The sequence below is a fragment of the Phlebotomus papatasi genome, chromosome 2 (genome assembly GCF_024763615.1).
Source record: "Phlebotomus papatasi isolate M1 chromosome 2, Ppap_2.1, whole genome shotgun sequence".
Taxonomy (NCBI): domain Eukaryota; kingdom Metazoa; phylum Arthropoda; class Insecta; order Diptera; family Psychodidae; genus Phlebotomus; species Phlebotomus papatasi.
The window spans coordinates 86,740,273-86,761,083 of NC_077223.1; the positions used below are offsets into that span (position 1 = coordinate 86,740,273).

A 20,811-nucleotide genomic window follows, 5' to 3' on the forward strand; every position below is an offset into this window, starting at 1 on the left:
TTTTCTTTTTTTTCTCAATCTCTGTTTAAATACATTTTTAGGAACATTGTAGTAATTTATTTCACTTTGAAACAAAATTTTTCTATTTCTTTATTTTAATAATTTAATTGAATTTCACACATTTCTTTTAAATTATTATTTACATCGTTTTCTTTAAATAAATACAGCTATTTACCTTTGTTTTCTTTAATTTAATTCTCTTTCTGCAAGATAGGACTTATGATAGATATTTACAGATTTATTAAAAACTAGAGCAAATTAGAAAAATACCCTTCTGCAGTTTATTTTCGTAATTTCGAAAATTTTATAATTTTGGCAATTCTTATGGGCTGCGCACAAACAATTTTGTTTTTCAAAGATTTTTCGGATACAGTTTTTGTGAGTTATGCCCAGCGCACAATAACTTTTGTTTGTAAACATGTTTTCAAAATTTCCTATGAGAATGAGCGAGATGACTAGATCGAGATCTCACTCACTCATATTGAAATGTCAAAAACATGTTTACATATGTTTAGCGAGGCATTGTAAACATGTTTGATAGCTTATAAAGAATCATCGTCTAAATCTTGTTTCTAAAAGTCATGACTATCATACGGATTTTCGAAAATAATACTGGACAAAATCAAATATTTTCATTGCATTATGCCCAACGCACAATAACTTTTGTTTTGTAAGCGTGTTTTTCACATTACAATGAGAGTGAATGAGATCCAGAGGAAAAATTCTGTAACAGAATGACAACGAAATATGGCAAATTTTCGTGGTAAAATTCAAGAGCAGGACAATATTAAAGCCCAGTGAGCATTAAATAGCCAATACAAAGAGTTCTATGTAGCTTTTGGGAACTTACAGTAGACTCTCGCTAATTTGGCTCTTTTAAGATCGGGCTACTTTTAAATTCGGGCAGCGGTTACTTTTGAAAAAAGTTTGTTGTCATTTTTCAAGTTTGATTATGATTATCAAATGAAGCAAATATGCTCAAATTTGGCATGGTTTGTCTTAGTTTGATGTGATTTTTATTGTTAAGGGATTTTCAAGCAATTTACGATATAAATGAGTGTGTAAACTCAATGTGTGTATGCAGATGAATAAAAAATCGTTGCATTTCAAAAAGTTTGTCGCCCGAATTTCTGTCTAATTCGGCTGACATTTCGGTCCCATATGCACGAATTTGAGAGAGTCTACTGTATGACATTGTCATACTATTACAGAATTCCCTTACAGGTCATTCAACAAGTCCACAGGATGACGAGTATATGCCGTTAGTAGTATCAAAAAATCTTAAATGGATCTTGCATATCTCGAATCACCCATATCTTTAAATGACATGTGTCAAAATATGACAGCAATCGAAGCAGGGGATTGTCAAATCACAGCTAATAGAAGTAACCAACCTAAAAGTTTTTTTGCTCTGAATTTCGTTTTTTCATTGGCCACTATTATTTACGTAAGGAAACGATAACCCAAACAAAATCCAAGCTAGATACACAGCTCTCTCCAATATCCGGCACTGCGATATCCGGTTGACAGCTGACAAACACTGACAGCTGACAGGCATGAATTATTATTTCACTTTATCAAAGCCTTTGATACTTAATTGTGGTACAAAATAAAAACGCATCACAAAGGAAATTCTGTTTTTTTTTTCGACTGAAAATAAATTCAGACAGCTCAAAATAGAAAAATCATTGACCAGATTAAAAAAAAAACTCAAATGTCATTTTGTCCCCACGTCAACCGGATATCAGAGAGAGCTGTGTAAGTATTATCTGGAGTCTTCAAAGTTTGTTTTTGAACTTTCGGTGTGGCAGCATAAATAAAAATGGCGCTGAATAATCCGGATCAATGACATTGTGTTGAACGACCCCAAAAGGGAATTAAGGGAGTTATTTAAGCTCACAAAGAGATCGTATGACCGTTTCTTCCTAATCCTATATGATATTTTGGGTATGTAAGAGCTCGTCGCGTGATAATTGCCGCGTTTGCCCGCTTTAGACCAAAATTTGATTTAAATTGATCTTTCAGCCGCCATATTTGCGATTTTATTCAAATGACGACCCACCCGGCAAATTCTGCAGAATTCTGCAGAAATTCGTCAGATTTGAATTACTAACTGCCGAAAAATCAGCAGAATTTCTGCAGAATTTTGTTCTAAGGTGGATCCGATCGTTGTATGAAAATTCTGCAGAATTTTCTGCAGAATTTCTATAGAAAATTTTAAAATTATCGGCAGAATTTCTTTAGAGTATTTAGATGATTTCTACATTTCTTTTACCCTTTCTAATGTTTCTAAACATTATTTTAACTACATAAAAATATGTATTTCAATTTATTTAAAATTCAATTTTTATTCAACAATTTTACGTGAATACTCTCTTTTTTTTACAATATTATTATAATGTTATAATACAATATTATTAAATCAGCCATAATAGAAAATACGAAGGGGAAGGAAATAGTTAGAAAACACGAAAGAAATTCACGATGCTCACGAAGTCGCACGACTATCCCGAAGCCACACGAAGTATCCGATTGAATGACAAAAAACGTTAAAATTTCAAAAGTGCAGAATTGCAGATCGAATTTGCTGGGGAACTACTAAGCGCCTTTGAAAGAGTGTCCTTTTTGGAAATGATAAAAAAGTTGGATAATTGTTGAAAAGCTATATTGACTTTTATCGGCATTTTCTTAATAAATAAAATCGAACATGGCCAAAAACATTTTTCTCGCTTAATTACCGACCAACAAAGTAATCAAAATAAAGGTTAAAACTAGATATACCGATCTGTCCGGTAATCGGGTGATTGGGACCGAAAATGACAGATAAAACCAATGCGAGAAGACGGATTTTTTGACTTTCTCATGTGTTTGACAGCTGTCACCTGAATACCAGAGAGCTTTAATAATAATAATTCTGGCACAGCATTCCATGAAGGAACAAGGCCTTCCCGCAAGGGGATTTATAGACATGCTTTATTATTTTTTCTTGTACGGGATGAAGTTGTCAGGCCCATGCCCGTGGAATAAAGAGTGCAGTGAAGCCCACTGGATGCAATCCGAACACCTTTAACGCCAGAAAAATTCCTGATGACCTACCTAAAGGGGATTCGAACATGGGACACTTGCATTATAGAGCGAGTGCTCTATCACTTGACCCATTGAGTGCCCAATCAGAGGTTTATGTACTAAAAACAGCTTGAAAAACTAATTAATTGTGCGCAACCCATTAGTCTTCTTACAATGTCGAAATTAACCATTTTTAGGAAGCATATTGCTTTGACCAATTCAATGAATTTAGAGATAGAGTCCAGCAAATGAATGTAGAGCATAGAAGGGTATTTAAAGTACATGTGAGTGCGTTTCTTTTACCTTTTCAATTTTACACAACATACGGCCTAAACATGTCCCCATTGGACATGACGCCGTCGGTAAAGACAACCCCTCTTCGGTTCAGTATTGCACTTGCTGGAACACTCTCTTCGACCAAGTTGCTGAAATTATTTAGATTTGATGTCATCAAATTGTTAACAATTCGATGTTGTTCATTGTTGTTGTTGCTGGTGCTGTTGATTATGTGACTGGACTTCATCACACCAAAATTTCGATTTATTGCATTTTCTGGTAGAGCCGTTAGTTGCTTCTCATTGTTGATTTTTTCTCCACTCTGGACAGCAATACCTGGCGCAGTTGGTGTCTTGGGCATTGATGATGAGGAGCTAGATGAGGACTTATCTGAGTCTGATATATTCGATGATCCATTATTTGAATGCAACGAATGATCTTTGGATTTGGCCTCTTGTTGGGCTTTCTTGGAGCGCTTCCATTTCATTCGTCTGTTTTGGAACCATATTTTAACCTGTATTTTACGATAGAGAAAAGAGGGGATCAAGTGAGAAAAATATAAATTTAAACTGATGACATATTCCTCAACAGGGAGGAGATAAATCACATTTTAACCACAAAATTCACATACAGAAGGATATGTCGTGACGTAGTTTAGGATATGCGAATTTGCAGGATGAGGAAAAACTTCTTGGCAAAGATATTAAAGTCATTTGTTTGGATTTACAAAGAACAAATAATTTTTTTCTGCTTGGAAAATGTTTATGTTAAGTATAGTCATATTGCATAAAGTGGAATGAATAGTAGTATACAAGCATGTGGCAAGTTAATTTTTTTATATGGAGCTATTTGAAGCCAATTTCCTAAATTGATCTCGGACTCAGCTCACAGTGCTCCGAGGAAAAAATGTATTTAAACAAAAATTTAGTATATTTATTCCTCCATACGGAAAGGTGTCTTATAATACGGAAAAACTTTTCACATTTGAGATATTTAGCGTAACGGTCGCGAGTGCAAAAAAATTCCCATATAAATTTAAATCGAAATATGAGAAAGTGGTTTCAAATTTCAGGCAATTTGCCAGGGGCGTGGTAATATACATTTTGAAGTGAAATATATTTAGCCCAGTAGGATAAAAAGGCAATGATATTGAGCCTTAATGAATTTGAGCAAGAGGTTATTCGAAAATTTGAGGTTATGTTAAACCTAACCTAGAAATAAGATCTCAAAACAGAAGAAATATACAATTTGTGCCAATAATGTAGTTATTTGATGTGTTTCGAGATGTTTTCAGGATTCTGGACATAATTAACTTATTATTATTTAATAAAGAACTTTGTTTGCAATGTGAAGTTATGTTAATTTATAACCTAAAAAATAAATCATATTTCAATCGAAATTGGAACAAAATTAGCAATCAGATCCCTTGTATTAAAATATGACATCTAAAGAATTTTTGAGGTTAGTATTTATTAAATTTGTGAAGTCTATTGGTTAACAGTTTTCCAAAAAGCGACTGAAAACGAAATGTAAGCAAATCTTATAAAGAAAAATTTTAGAAATGTTTTAATTATTTGTTTTAAAGATTTAAATACAATTTTCACAAACTCTTGAAAAGCGTTTTACAAAATTCGTATAATTTTATTTCGAAAACGGCTCCTACGATTTCTTTTATTTTCAGAGATATCTTGAAAGTGGGCCAGGCGTACATTTCATCCATACATAACCTATTACCGAAAAAAATTCGACATCGAATTTTCGAAGTCAAAGTTTATCAGAAGGAATCATTTTTCAAGAGATTTGCTTAAATTTAGGTTTTTTGGAAAGGTCTTGAAATTTCCAATCCACATGAATCTGTCCTAGTCGTTAGTGGATCCAGTTTATTACCGGGGTAGACGGGGTAGAAGTCAAACGGTAAGAGATATTGACTCCCATTCTTCGGTGGACCCCCTCCCCCCTAAGTTAATATTATCTCGAGATGTTCTTTCTCCTCTTTTTTTTTTAATATTGGAAGTTGATAAAAATCATATAAGGGGAAGTGGGGCACCTTTGAAAGTGAGGTACCTTTGAAATTGGGATTTTTCACTTATTTTTAAATAAAATTTAGCCTTATCGTGATATAATTTAGGTTGACAAACAGATTGAGAAGCTAAATCACATTATTATATGGCTCAGTTCTAAGCAGTAAAAAAAGATTACAAGGACCATCGTTGGTTTGCTTTTTTACCACGATTATTCTTGTAAAGTTACTCAAATGGTAAACTGTGTAACCAACTGCGAATGATTACACAGTTGTGTACATTTTCTTACATATTTCGTATAAAATTACACAATTTTCAGGCAAAATGTGTACAAATTACACAGTTTTCAGACAAAATGTGTACAAATTACACAAATGTGTATCAGTACACACGATTACATATTGCTCCTTGGAAATTGCAAGGGGTCAACTCATTTTTTTGCGATATTGAGATTCTAATGCACTTAGAAAGACAATTTAATAAATTTTCACATGATATAAGTCATTAAATTTCGTTATTAGAAAAGTTTTTCAAAATTTTAATCTTTTTGATTATTTGCATAATTTTGTATGAAGTAAAGGTGCACAAAAAATATTCATCGTTCAATTTTTTGTGAAACAGGGGATTAACTCAACCAAGTTGATCCCTTGTCATTCTAATTTCAGCAAAATTTGCACATCATTTAGAACGACAAGGAGCTAACTCATTAAAAAACATATTTTGAAAGGTAAAAATATAAAAGTTTCGATGTTTATATTAGTGCTCATACAAATAGAAAACAAATAAATTGTTTTTGTTCAGTCATTTTCCGTCCGCCATTTTGAGCAAAAATTTTGCATGACCTTCCGCAAAGAAAGAAAACAATAACAAAATGTATTATAATCTCTGTCGAATTATTTTTCCCAAATAATTGAAGAACTAAAGTTACTAAAAATCCATTCCCACCAGCAATTCGGATAAAAATCGCACAGGATTACTCAATTTGCGTATGATATATGATACCATGGTAAGGAATGCGTTAAATTGAGATACTTATTTACAAAAGTTGAATCTTTCATACTGTCTCCTGAAAAAATGGCCGATAATTAGTTGGCCCCTTGTAATTTCCAAGGAGCGATATTTATGTAAAATTTACAATGAAAATGATGCTAAAGAACCTGAAAATTTTTTACTGTGTACTTAAACATAGGAGAAAAATCCCAATTTTAAAGGTGCTCCACTTTCAAAGGTGCCCCACTTCCAAAGGTGCCCTACTTACCCCTATATTACAAATAAACTCTGTCTTACAAAATATTACTTGATTTTTGAGGTTAGGCTTAACATAACCTAAAAAGTGTGCTATACTTCAGCTTTTTGTATTGAGGTAGGGTAAGATGGAGTAATTTGGAATCATGTCTAATTCGGAACGGTGAGATATCCTAACACTTTTAGATGGGAAAAAAATGCGAAGTAGTACTCTCGAATATAGTCTTGTACTTCTTCGTGGTTTTCTTTTTCTCTTTGACCATCTGAAACACCCACCCGGCAAATTCTGCAGAATTCTGCGGAAATTCGTCAGATTTGAATTCGTAACTGCCGAAAATTTTGCAGAATTTTGTTCTGAGGATCCGACCGTGTTATAAATTTTCGGCACTATCCTCAAGATGTCATTCTGCCAAAATTGACTTGGAATATTTACTATGAAATTATTTATCAACTTATTGAAATTTATAAACACGATTTTCATTGTGTATTTTATATAAATAAATCTCGTGAGAGTGTGTTGCCTAAAGAGAATGGTGAAATAGGACTATGAAGTATAATCCCGACCGAAAATTCTGCATTTTTTGATAAATTGTATCAAAAATTTCTTAAGAACAATTTTTTTTCACGATGTGATATTCGGCTGAGGGGTATGAAATTGTTTAATATTTACGAAAAACCTATTCTTTTTTTTTTCAAGAAGTATATTTTCCTCATTTTTTGCAATAAAATGTAGAGATTTGAAATAACCGTCTCTGAGGTAGCCATTAGGTAACGGGAATGAGACTCGAGACAAATTTGGATAACTTTGGTTAATCGCCGGTACGATCGCTAATGCGGTTAGCGATTGAAGAAGAAAAATTGCGGAATTGCAGAACTAAGTTTTGCTGGGCAGTGAAAAAATCTCAACATTCCAAAATCATTCCAAATTACCCCATCATACAATAAATTTCTCAAACTGAAATTATTTAAAATCGTTTCATCTTCGTTTGCTCTTCGTTTCGTCATCGCCTCAATCTGTCACCATTCAATGCCAAATTTTACGGGTTTTACGTCAAATTCAAATTAACTGTTAAGCAACCATTACTCAAAATCTTGTACATGAATCAAATAAAATCTTTTCTGCATGCTTCTTTTTCACACTTTACTCGCCTGTGTCTCCGACAGAAGTAAACTGCTAGCCACCTCAAATCTCTTAGGTCTGGAAAGATATTTACTCTGTTTAAATTGCTTCTCCAATTCGAGGAGTTGCTGTGATGTGAAGGCTGTCCGTGGTCTTCGGGTTTTGCCCAAAATTGTCTGTGCTGAACAACCTAGAAAATAGCCCAAAAAAATGGCAAAATGCTCAATTGATTGAAATTGTCTTGAATTTTCGGTTAAATTAAGATGGGGGAGCACGCTTTTCCACAGCCAATATTTGCACAAAATATTATCCAGCTAATGTTGATTGCTGTAGCTGGGGTGTATTTTGGGGAGGATAAAATGTTCTCGTATAATGTTTTGCAGAGAAAATGGACCAAAACTCGCCTACCTCCCTCCCAAAGACTCCCAAATTTACTTGATTATAGAATTGGCCTCGTTTTAATTGTCACTGGAGCCTTTTTCAGTGGCATGGAATCAATTGCATAGAGAGACTGCCGACGAGGACAAATCCCATTGTGATGGTAATGGTTAGAAGGGTATCGAGGGGGAGAGCAAAGGATCTAAATGGAATTAGAAGTATGGTTTGTCAAGGATCAACACACTCCGACACTCAGTTGGTGTTCTTATTGGAGTATTTTAAGCCCAGGGATGGAAGTACACAGGATGAGGGTGAACTCGGGCATTCAGTGCTTAAATGGTCAATTGTGAAAATTACTTATGGTGAATTATTGCGTGTTGACACATATGTTGCAAATATATATAGTGAAAAATTTTTGTCACCCCTAAAATTACCAGCAATTGGCAGTATTTTGATTGAAATGCCGCATTCAGTCATGTGCAAGCTAAAACTAACTTTAATTTATTTATAGGGCCTGACGTGAAGTGAACTGGAAGGGTTTTAATAGGGTTTAAACTAGGGCTGTTACCTCCTAAATAACTCAAACTGACCTCCGGTTCTCTTCAAAGTATTTTCAACACATTTTGTGTCATCATTTAGATTTTATATGAGCTTCATTTTTCCGTGGGAGCAATAACAAATAACACATTGGCAGCGGAGAAAGAATATTTTTTGAAGTGTATTAGGTATTTCAACCCTGCGTGATCAAGTATATTTTTCTAAACCTCATCCATCGATACAGCAAGTAAACCTACGAGCAAACTCTTCAATGGTATTTGCTCAAGAAATGAGCTGAAAATTGAAGTGGTTTAGAAACTCATTATCATACAACTATGCATTCAGATGGGAAATTATTTCGTACATTAACATTTTGCTTAGATTATGAGACTTAATGGTTAGTGAACCCAATTAAGAGTTTAGTCATATGATATTTTTATTATTTATAAATATTTTGCATGGTTTTGGAAGAAAAAAAAACGCATGGACCAATCTGAAAGAATGATTTTTTCAATATGACTCACATTGGCATAAATTAAAAAAAAAATAATTTAAAGAGAGAGATTTGTTATAAAAACAATTTCAATTTACAGAAAGAGTTATATCTTATTTCTTCGTTTGATAACCTGCATGGTCGTTACTAGAAGTAGAGGCCAAACGGTTAGAGATAGCGACATCAGGTATTGGGAAACCCTCTTGACTTTTATTTCTTTTTGGTCCCTTCTCAGTTATTTTTCAAAACTAAGTTCACTGAGAGAAATCCGAAATCGGTGTAAATATTATGCTTTATAGCAGAGGCGTGCAAGAACCCTTGAAACCGAATAAACGTCAAATGAAACATGTACGTCAATGGTCAAAACCCTACTATAACAAACTTATTTTGACGTTAATTCGGTTTCAACGGTTTTTTGCACACCTCTGCTTTATAGGTATATTATGGGTTGAAGTTACCATTTTTCACGTTAATTTTACCCTTAAAAAAGTTGTAAAATTAACATTAAAAATGTTGATATATTTTTACACCTAAAAAGTGTTAAAGTTATGAGGAAAAAAAGTTAATTGCACCCCCGTTTTTTTATCAGTGTTTTTTTTAGGAAAATTTCTCGAAAATAGATTTTGTATTTTTTTATTTATAAGTCTGGCACATTGGTTATTCTTAAATTGTAATATTTTTTAAGGTCAAAGATTAGTTAGGGGTGGCAGTGTTGAGAGCCAACGCGCTAGCATGATAGCTGTCAAAGTTAAAATTTCAATCTGATTTTTTTATTGATCTTCATTATGTTTTTAATGGTCAATAAAAACATAAAAAAGAGCAAGAAACATTATAGATATAGACTGTAATTCTAATCTTGAGACCCCTAAGCTCCCCGAAATTCGGCTGATTAAAAAGAAAAAAACAGACAAAAACTTATGCGAGAAGGGATTTTTTTTTTACTTATTCGACAGCAGTCATGCAAATACCGCAGAGCTCTATGTGACTTCTTTTCGATAATATCGACTACCAATTCTGAAAAATTAAAACGATAGCGGCAAATTTCGTCGCTTGGATCAGTAATTGTCGTAAGTTTTTCGTCACCTAAATCAGACATTATTGTATAGTCTGTGTAGTTTCGTATTGTTAAAGAATTGCTGATAAAGCTAACGAGGAAGTTGCGAAAATTGCTGATCCAAGTATCGATATTGTAACTAATATATCTAGATATTAATTTAAAAGTCCTATACTTTTAAGAATGTCCCAAAAACTGGTCCAACAAGTCGCAATGAGTCTACATTCACTTAAACTAATAGATATAGATGTCGATATTATCGATTCGATAGTATCTAAAGCTATCACTCCATTCCGGTTTTGAAAAATGCATTTTTCAATCGATTTGAACAAGTACGGATTCTTTTGTAAGAACAGGTCTGAACATATTACATTTAAATACACATTTAAATAAAATGTGTATTTTATTTAAATACAAAAATTAATTATTCTACACAATTTTGGACAAATATTGAGTTGAAACAATAAACTTAAAAAAAGGCTTGTAAACGAAATTTATAGAAATCCTTAACCCCGTACACGTGAGTACAATTCTTCTTCCATTTTATATTGCTAAGATATTTTCTTTATCGATTATCAAAACAATTTAACGAGAAACTAATTTTTTAAATAATTTTATTAATGATTTAATCTTTTTTTAAGACGGAATATCATTTTTAATAGAATAGACACATTAATTTTTACCCAACTTATTACCAGATTAACAGATCTAATGGTTTGAATGAAAAAAATATCGTATGAACTTCTCCACCGGTTTGTCTAATGGTGCCTACACACTAGAATTAATTTTCGTCAAAAATTGCCTTTTTAAAAAAATTCTGACGTTTCTGTCTGCAAGATCAGGGGAAATTTTCTTTAAAGAGGCATTTTTTTAAAGAAATTTGAAGATATCGGGGAATATTTTATTGCTCGAATTCAAATACAGAGCATGTACAATTCGCTTTCTTTTCAAATCGACACTATTCTGTAGCTTAAAAATGGTTATAACCTTAAATACTTAATATCATATATTTTTTGGCTTTTACCAAAATCGGCCAAAGATTTTCAATGATTTTCGGATATGTTTTGGAAGTATCGGTTAACATTTTTGTCCAGACATACCAATGACCGAAAAATTCGTCATTTTGAATTATATTGAAGCTCAAAGATCAATCACTTGGGAGGGCTAATTTTTTAACCGATTTGGTTAAATTTAGATCTTTTGTAAAGGTCTTGACATTTTCTACCCGTTCGCATCAATCTCAATTAGTAATATTTTAGTTAGATACCAGTAATTGATTTATATTTTTGGAAATTATTTTTCGACCTTATTTTAATTTCTATATATTCAAAAAAAAATGAATTCCTGAGGGGTAGTTAATGTAACATGGAGTGATTACACGTAGTTGATAGTATTGGTTTACAATTTAATAGAATTTGTAATATTGCATTATTAAAAGAAGAATTTATTTATAAATTTTTAGGGCACGCAATGGATTAAGTGGGTTAAGTGCGGTAGAATGTTTCTCTCTATTTGCAAGTGTCCCAGGTTTGAGTTTCATTTGGGTCATTACAAATTTTCTGACAAATAAGGATATGCGAATCGAAACCAGTTATCTTCTTACTTTTCATTTAACAAAAGGCTTGGGATTTTGCCCTTTACAGATTTACGGCTTAATCCGAGAAACGACTTATGCTAGTGGCAAACTGATGGAAATGTAGTTGTTCATTATTTTAATTATAATGAGGCTAAGCCGTCTCTCGACTTAAGGCGTAAGTCTATCCAGTATATTAATTATATCTCTTACCTAGAGCTATCTTCGACTAGAGGTTTGACCTGGTTTCCGAATGTCTCAAAATCCTAAATAGCAATCAATTTTATTGGTTTCTCGTAATTCAATAGATCGTTTGCCCTTAATAATTCAATCTTAAGTAATTTTTTCCAAAGAAAACTTAACTGATAAGAAATTATAATGTTCTGCATCTGCATAGACCTACGGTTTAACACTAAACCTACCGCCCGATTTTGATCGTTCTTTCTAGAGCGCTCGGTCAAATGACTTACCGCTGTAGGGTAAGATACTCAACAAAATTTTCTCGGAAACGAGGAAAAAATGAAAATTTAAACACTGAAAAATATATTATAACGCATATTTTAAGAAATTTATAGAGTTTGATAGTAACATTGTACCGTTTAAATATGTGTTAATTTTGAAAAGTTTTTAAACCGGTCAATTTCACAGGGTCTTGGTAGGTTTATTGTTAGGTCGAGAAACGTCTTAATGTTTTATAATCAAAACAATGATTAAACTACATTCCTGTCAGTTTAACACTAAGCCGTCTATCGGCTTAAGCAATAAGTCTGTCAAATTTCTAATACCTTGCACAGACTTACGACTTAAGTCGCTTAGTGCGAAAGCGATGGAGATTTTGTTTGATCGTTATTTTGATTATAATTGCAAGCCATCTCTCGGCTTAAGCCGTAAGTATATCCAATACATAAAGCGAAACAGTAAAGCCATATGGCTTAGCTTTTCGTCTGAATCCCCTATAAGCAAAATTTTAATTTCCTCTCTCTATGAGATATAGTGCAGCATTGTTATCAGTTTGTTTTTAAAATATTTTTAATATACTATTTTCTAAAATGCAAAAAAGGAAAAAATCTAAATTCCCATGAAATCTTAAATGTTAATACCATTAGGGTAAGTGTGCCAAATTTCGGCCAGCTTGCAATTTCGGCCACCTTTTTTGTTCCTCGAATTTCCATGAATTTTTAGATTTTACGTACTCTAGAGATTATACAATGCAAAAGAATAACAAAAAATGTAGATTCGACAAACGAGATGACGTGAAAAATATATTGGAAGAATTCCCGATGGGCAAAGAACTATGAGAATGAAGGTGGCCGAAATAGGGCACCAAAGCTATGTCTATATTTTTATTCATTTTAAAATGTATTAAGAATGATTTTAGAGTAAATAAAGATAGTAAACTCTTTACAAGGCTCCAAGCAACACTCTTTCAGAAGAAAGAATAAAAAAAATCAATTTGAATTTAAAATATTACATTTAAAACTTAAGACTTTGACTCTTGCATGCAACTATGCCGAAATTTGGCACACTTACCCTATACAGCTTTTGAAAAACAACAGTTTTTCTTTGAGATGTCATCTTAAAGGGTCCTATATCCGACGTGTAAAAGTCAATTTAACTCAAGTGTGTTAATAGGCTCATTATATTCAAATTGTCCCTTCTTTTTCAATATATCTTTGTGCATCAAAATATTTCTCACGTAATTTATAGATGTCTTTTTTGTGTAAAAATATTCTTAAATCCTTCACAATGACTTAATCCTTAGTCAATTGTACAGAGTCACGTTTGAATATTTATCCATCATAATGTGAACTCTATAGAACTTTTGAGATGATTTCATTTTACCTTTTGTACGTACATCCATTCAATATTGTCTGAGTCTTTTATGACAAACTATGTATTTGTGTCTCTAATTAATGTGTATCGTTGTTTAATTTCAATCAACTGTTGATGTTTTTTTCAGTTGGATAATTCTGTGATTAGCAATAAAAGAATAATTTATGTGTGTAGTTCTATAAATTAAAGTAGTTTTTGCACTAAAATCTGGAAATGTAGAGTGTAAAGGTCGACATTGAATTGGACAGATGGTGATGTTTATGCGGCAACATTCATCATAAAATACCCTGAAAGAATCTCCCCATGGCACAATGTATTATTTGTATTTTCTAAATCCATTTAGCTGAGAGAGCGAAAAAAGGAGGGTGTTGACGCTTTATGACCAATTAGCGTGAAATTTTCACTTGCCAAGATGAGATGAATTATAGAGAAAATTTAGGGTGTAGGCAGATAGATTTAGCTAAGGCCAAGAATTAGAACATGAGACAATTTATGGATCGATTTGGATGATTTGGACTCGGCAAGATTTTTTTTTCTGGTTTTCAGGATTTGTACAACCACCGTAAAGATTTTTTTTGAAAACCTTGAAAATATTACAAAAAGCCATTTGGAGCCTTTCACCCTTGATACGTCCAGAGGACACCGATTTACCGGCAAGTGAGTTCGTTGATGCGTAATTTTTGATGATCAACGCACGCAGGATCAAGGGGTGGAAAGCCAAACATCAAGGGGTGACAAAGCCATAGCCATGAGGCATCCTATTGAATTATAACAAGTGTGAAATTTTTTGTGGTTCCTCAACCCTTAGTGTTCACTTGTGCCCGAGAAATTTTTGCGTTAATTCAGATAGAAATAATAAATTTATATCCCTCATAGTGCTGCAGAAACAGCAACACTCAGCATTTGAAAAGAGAAAATATAAAAGAATGAGGATGGGAGATTATTTGTCAGGGTGTTTGGGAGATATTTATATAACAAATTACAATCAATTTATTCATTAGGCCCTAATAAAACGACCCCTTTTGTATTATATTGTCCTTTTCCCTTATTTAGAACTTCCCATTGTAATTTTCCTGTGTTTGATTTGAATTTAGCAGGTTTTACCATTCTGGTTTGTGGGTGTATTTGCCAGGGTACGGGAATACTATTTGATTTTTTTTAAATGGGGAAAAAATTTCTTTGTCATACTGTCAACTTTGTGCGAAAAATCAGTCAAATTGGGAATAAATGCAACTAGAGATTAGGAAATGTAATTAAAATAACATAAGTAAATTTGTTGATACAACAAATATTCTGCTGTCGATACAAACTTTAAGGGCAAAGAAAAGGTTATGTTGCAGTATAGCCTATTTTTTTAAAAATTTCCTTAGCCTATAAACCTTAGAAAAGTCATGCACTTAAAACTCGATTAGGAGTGAAGGAAATGACAGAAGAAATTGCGTGCGTATAAAGAGGATTTTTTTTCGAATTTTTCGAGAGTTTGACAGCTGTCAGATATCGTCGACTCAGATATCGTAAAGTTTACTGCATTGAATATTCGTAACCTAATATATAACTTCGAAAGCAAGTTTCATTACAAATTTTAATAATTTATCAAATTTTATAATAAGATTTTTAACTCTCTAAGTACGAGAAAAGACTTATTTAAACAATTATTGAAATTTTACGTAAATTACATAGATTTACAGAACGTTTTTTTCATTACAGATGTTTATATTGACAAAACTACCCGGGGGTAGGATTAACGAGTGAACTCTTAGTGACAGATCGGCTAATTGGCGCCGATCACACTTCATAACCAGCTGATCGGCACCCAAAGTGAAAGGTGAGTGATACACCTCTCTACTCCCTTGAAAACTCAAGTAGTAACCAAACTTTCTACTCTTTTAAAATTAAAGAGAAAATTCAGATCGTTTGAAGGTACACTGTGTGCGAACCATGCCTACATTCCCTTACCGTTCTCAAATGCTTGTATATATTAGATTTATCTTTGTGTTGGTTCCTGTCACGACTATTTGGCGGTTTGAGAACACGGCGAGGAAAGGGAAAAAGAGTCAGCACGGGAACCAAACCAAAGAAAAGTCGATAATGCAGTAGATCTGAAAAAAAACATGTTAGTTTTTTATTGAAATAGCAGCATTAACTCCTTATCTTCCAGACCTTACTTTTAAGAAGCTCCCATAGAAAATACACCCCTTATAAAATATAGGGGAAAGAGGTCTGCCTTTGAATGCGGTAGCCTTTGAATCCTTCAATGTTTCTCTTATTTCTCAAAACAAAAATTCAATTCTGTGAACTATAGTCAATACTATTAATTGTTTTCTATTAACTTCGATTAACAAAATGGAATTTTAGTTTTAGGAATAGGAAAAAATTGAAGCATTCAAAGGCAGGTCACTTTTCCCTACGCAAGTGCCACAGTTTTGCGCTCGTAATCGCGGGCATTGGAACTATAATACAATTATGTTGCCGACATGCCAACCATGTTGCTCATGTCTCACTGACAAGATGCAAGATTCCGAGATATATTATGGTTTTTAAATGTATGCAAAGGGTTTTAGTGACTTCAATTTTTGATTTTTAGTAATTTTACTAATAATAAGAATGCAATGCTGCGTTATGTGTAGAAAATAGTGCAGTGCAGTGATAACAAATAGACAAATTGCAAGCTCAAAATTCGTGTTTTACTGATATTTTTTCTTAGCTTTTTCCTGTTCTCAAGTGCTTCTGCATTATCAACTTTTCTTTGTTTTGGTTCCTGTCACAACTATTTGTCGGTTTTACAATACGGCGAGGATTAAAGAAAACAGTCAAGACAGGAACCAACACAGAAAAGTCGATATGCAGATGCATTTAAGAACAGTGTAAAGTGCTAAAAAACATGTTCATTTTAGCTGAGATTCTTTACAATCTCACCTTGTGTGATCACAGGTGAAATCCGACTTCGTCAGATCAGACCTAAATTGTGGATTTACATGATTTGACACTTACAGATCACGAATATCAAATGTGCTAAAAATCGATTTTCGTGGATGTCTGTCCCGTCCGGAGTACAAACGCTTCTGGAGAGAGAACGGAGAGAGATATCAACAAGCGGTTTTCGACAAAAGTTAAATGTCGATAGGTGGCTAGAAGTTGATGATGTCAGGCTCACCCCTGCAACCTCCTCCCTTTCGCCATTATGGAACACTCCCAAATTTTGTTTTCTCAATAACTCAGCCCCTATGGCATCGATCGATCAAATTTTAGTATGTTATAGCTGGATCTAAGACCTTTAGAAGGGGCAAAAATTCAATTTTCAAATGACCATATCTCCGGTTCTAATTATCATAATTTGAAAAATTTTTGGTGTTTTGGAAAGATCTCATGGAGTACTACAACACTTATAATGCACCAATTACACCCGATTTAGGGCAGAATCACATTGGCAGTAAAATGCTCACCGTATTTCGTTAACTTACGCATTTTCATTGCAATTCTTACGCAAATTCTCGTTTACCGTATTACCTTATCTCATACTCGGTGGCACTAGGTGAAAATAATATAAGAAAATTGAAGAAATAAAACTAAAATGCGGCGATAAACGGTGAGCAAAAAAACTGTAAGAGAAATTAATCGTACATTTTTTTTGCTCACCGTTTATCGCATTTTAATTTATTTCTTCAATTTTCTTATATTATTTTCATCTAGTGTCACCGAGTATGAGATAAGGTAATACGGTAACGGAAAATTTGTGTAAGAGTTGCAATGAAAATGCGTAAATTAACGAAATACGGTGAGACTACGGCGAGAATTTTATTGACAATGTGATTCTGCCCTTAATCGAAGGTCCGATTAATAGAAAAATTGATTTTCGAAATTTTGATTTCGAATATTTCGAAAAATAAACGATTCCTTTTCTTTAAATTTTAGTATGTTGTCGCTGAGATCGAGACCTTTCCAACATTGGGTCGCACTCCTCCCTCGATGTTCTCTGATCCGAGCTATAATCAAAAATGTCGTGACCTGACTGCATTTTCAGTGTTTATGAAGCGATTTAGATGATATTTTAGTATATGTTGTATCTAAAATCGAGATCTTTCTAATACAGGCTTCAGACCTAAGGCTTAGCCATCTGGCTTAACTTCTTTAATTCCTTATCAGCATGATTTTTTTAGGGAATTGAGAATTAAATATTAAGGGCAAAAGATCCATTAGATTTTGAAAAATCAATAAAATTGCTTGTTATTTAGATTTTTGAGACCTTCGGGAACTGGGCTAAGCCTCCAGTCTGAAGCCGGCTTAACGATCGGTCCCGTTCGTTTCTACACCAACCCACTGTACCCCGACCCTTACTATATACAAATGGACCGGACTTTATCTCTAATGTCCTCTGATATCTAAAATCTAACAAAATAAATTGTTAGTATTTACAACTACCCCATCTGTACTACTGCCCCAGTTTCCCCTAATCTAACAAAAAATCTCTTTACTTTCTTTCTGTTAATTTTTGTCAAGAATACTTATTACTTATTATTTATTATTTATTTATTCCACTTGAGCTACTATACATGAAAAATGTTTTGCTTGTTTACAAAAGTAAAACGTGAGTAAGTTGTGGTTTTCAGCGTCCACCGCTGTCTTAGCATTAATGCCCAACTTCTGGAGAAAAACGATGGAAAAGCTCCATCGCAGGTTGTTTATGCCAAACAAAATTACTTACTTACAATTCTTACGCGAAGGATTTATAGAGAAATTTTATAAATTTTATTTGACTTCGTAAACATGCCAAATTGACATAATTTTAAATAATTTTCAACGCCACTTTTTGTTTAAGCAAATATTTTAAAAGGAACTAGGAAAATTGAAGGTATTTTAATGAATCCCTGGGCAGCTTATGTAAGATCTTCCGAAGACTTCCAGTCGCTATCTCTAACCGTTTGTTCTCTAGCTCCCTAGAGGCCAGACAGACTTCATGTAATTTTTCAGAAATCATTCGATTAGTAAAGATATGGCCAAATATGTCCCGGAGGATGGAGTAGAAAGAGGAAATTTTGTGGGGTAAAAAAACTCAACGGATTATATCTGTACATATTGCTTTTTCTGTGGAGTTCGTGCGATAAAAAGCGAAGCTTTTGCTGGTATTGTTCATGCATGTGAACTCGTTACTCGTAATGTTTTCAAGTTTTCGAAATAGGGGATGATTCGAGCAGAAGGGGACGATAGTTGATAGTTAGTGAGAGACTAATTTAATCAACGGGAAGCAAGCAACCCCTAATTCAGTCAATTAGCACCACTTAGAAAGGTCTTTCGCTCCGTCTCCCTTCATCCCTTGCTCTTTTCACTTAGGAATTATCTTTGCGTTTAGAAATGGAGCATTTTCACCCTACAATTCTTGTGCACAATTGCGATAGAGATGGAAAATGTTAGTTCACCATCGTATTCCCTTGTGGATAAAATTGCATGGGCGTTTCCAACATAATCGAGGCTATTTTTATTCTTTTTGTGCTAACATTAACATCAGCAAAAAATATGAAAGCAACCAGGAATGATGATTCTAAAATCCACAATAAACTGAAATTTTTCTAAATTATTACAATCATTTGTGGTTGAGCAGAAAAGAAATGGAAACAAATTATCAAAATGTAAAAGGATTGGAAGATTTGCAAGGAGGGGTAGAATTGAAAATATCTCGAAGGAAAACCACTAAATTTATATGCTTTTTGGCACACATTATAAGTGAGTGGAAAAGTTCCTCCGTAATCTGTAATAGGGGCAATTTGTAAGCATTTGCTAAACCATTGTAGAGCATAAATCACATAAGTAACATAGCTCCATGAGTGAATATAGCAAAGATGCTTGGGTCGACGAGGGTTCTGGATTATATATATCCCGGGCATGGGATGTTTGTGTGGGTGTGTTGAGAGAAAAAGTCAACCATTTTGGGGGAGGCGATACTGTGGAGGAAAACGAGAACATTGCCTCAATTTGATTGCTTTTTACGGTATCAATCTGACACACCCTTAAAATATTTAATTTAGAGAAAATCGCAAAAATCAGACCTAATGGCTTATATCTTTTCAGGGGTAATGTGGAGTATCTTTGAATATGAAGAGTTCCATTTGAATAAATTTAGTTGGGTGGTATCGATCACTTTCCGAAAGAGAACCTTTTTTGGGAACATTTGAGAATTGTTGCTTCCAGTACTATACACTGAGAAAAAATAAGGCATGTAAAGCAATCTTAAGGCTGACTCATAAAAATTGCTACCGTCCGTCGGTACACAAATTACTGGCATAGTTCACCTCGTTCACCTAGTTATATAGGATATTTGTCTTAAAATTTTAAATGAAAAGAATTAAATATGCGTTTTGACAAGTTTTGCCCCAGTCTTCCCTAGTTGCGAACACCACTCGCGGGAGAAAACAGTGCCCTCCATGGACGAACCAGTTGTCAATGTCAAAAAAAAAATAAATCACGGGTGAGCAAGAATCGTTTGAAACCAAATAAACGTCAAAATAAGTGTGTCCAGGTAGCGTTTGACCATTCTTGTTCAATTTTTCATTTGACGTTTGCTCGGTTTCAAACGATTCCTGATGCTCATCTCTGTAATAGAGCATTGATATGCATACCACATAAAATGATTTGGGAAAAACTCTTTTAAACGCTAGAAATGCAATAGAATTTTCCTTTCGATATAATTACTTACGTCACGTCTGACCAGATAAACATAAATTAGAGCCTTATTAACCCCTATCTTTCATACCAAACTTTTAAAAAGTTCCCATAGAAAATAACCCATTAGAAAGTATACGATACGTGTAGACGTATATGCTGCGTTCGTATCGGTGAGCATTGGAACTACGAAAATTATGTTGCCAGCCAGCCATTTTATTCAGCTGCCACTGATAATATGAAGTATTTTTCAAGGGATTTTATTTATTTTTAAAATTCATACAAAGATTCTCAGTGATTTTAGTAATAAGTTTCAAAGTTACGTTTAGGAAAAAGTGTAATAATAATAACAAACAAATTACGACCCTAAAATACGTGTTTTTGTATCTTTTTCGTGGATATTTTTAGAACACATTTTTTACACAATCGTTTTACTTTTCTTATGTGTTAAATCGTTAATATTTACAGAAAATACTGAAAATATTTGTTCGTAAATGTTCGTAAACACACAAAAAAAATTCGTAAAGTTCTATCACTAATTGATAAAGGCTCATCAATTGA

The 20,811-nt window shown here is 33.4% G+C and overlaps 1 protein-coding gene across 1 annotated transcript in view; it reads right to left on the reverse strand.

The window, feature by feature from the left end:
• The window catches only part of LOC129804870 (uncharacterized), a 39,539-nt gene continuing 18,728 nt past the window's right edge, over positions 1–20,811 (reverse strand). The window contains exons 4-5 of the mRNA XM_055852538.1: positions 7,758–7,918; positions 1–3,856 (exon numbers count right to left, since the gene is read on the reverse strand). Coding sequence (XP_055708513.1) covers positions 3,380–3,856; positions 7,758–7,918 — 638 coding nt within the window. The 3' untranslated portion in view covers positions 1–3,379. The remainder of the gene's footprint in view (positions 3,857–7,757; positions 7,919–20,811) is intronic.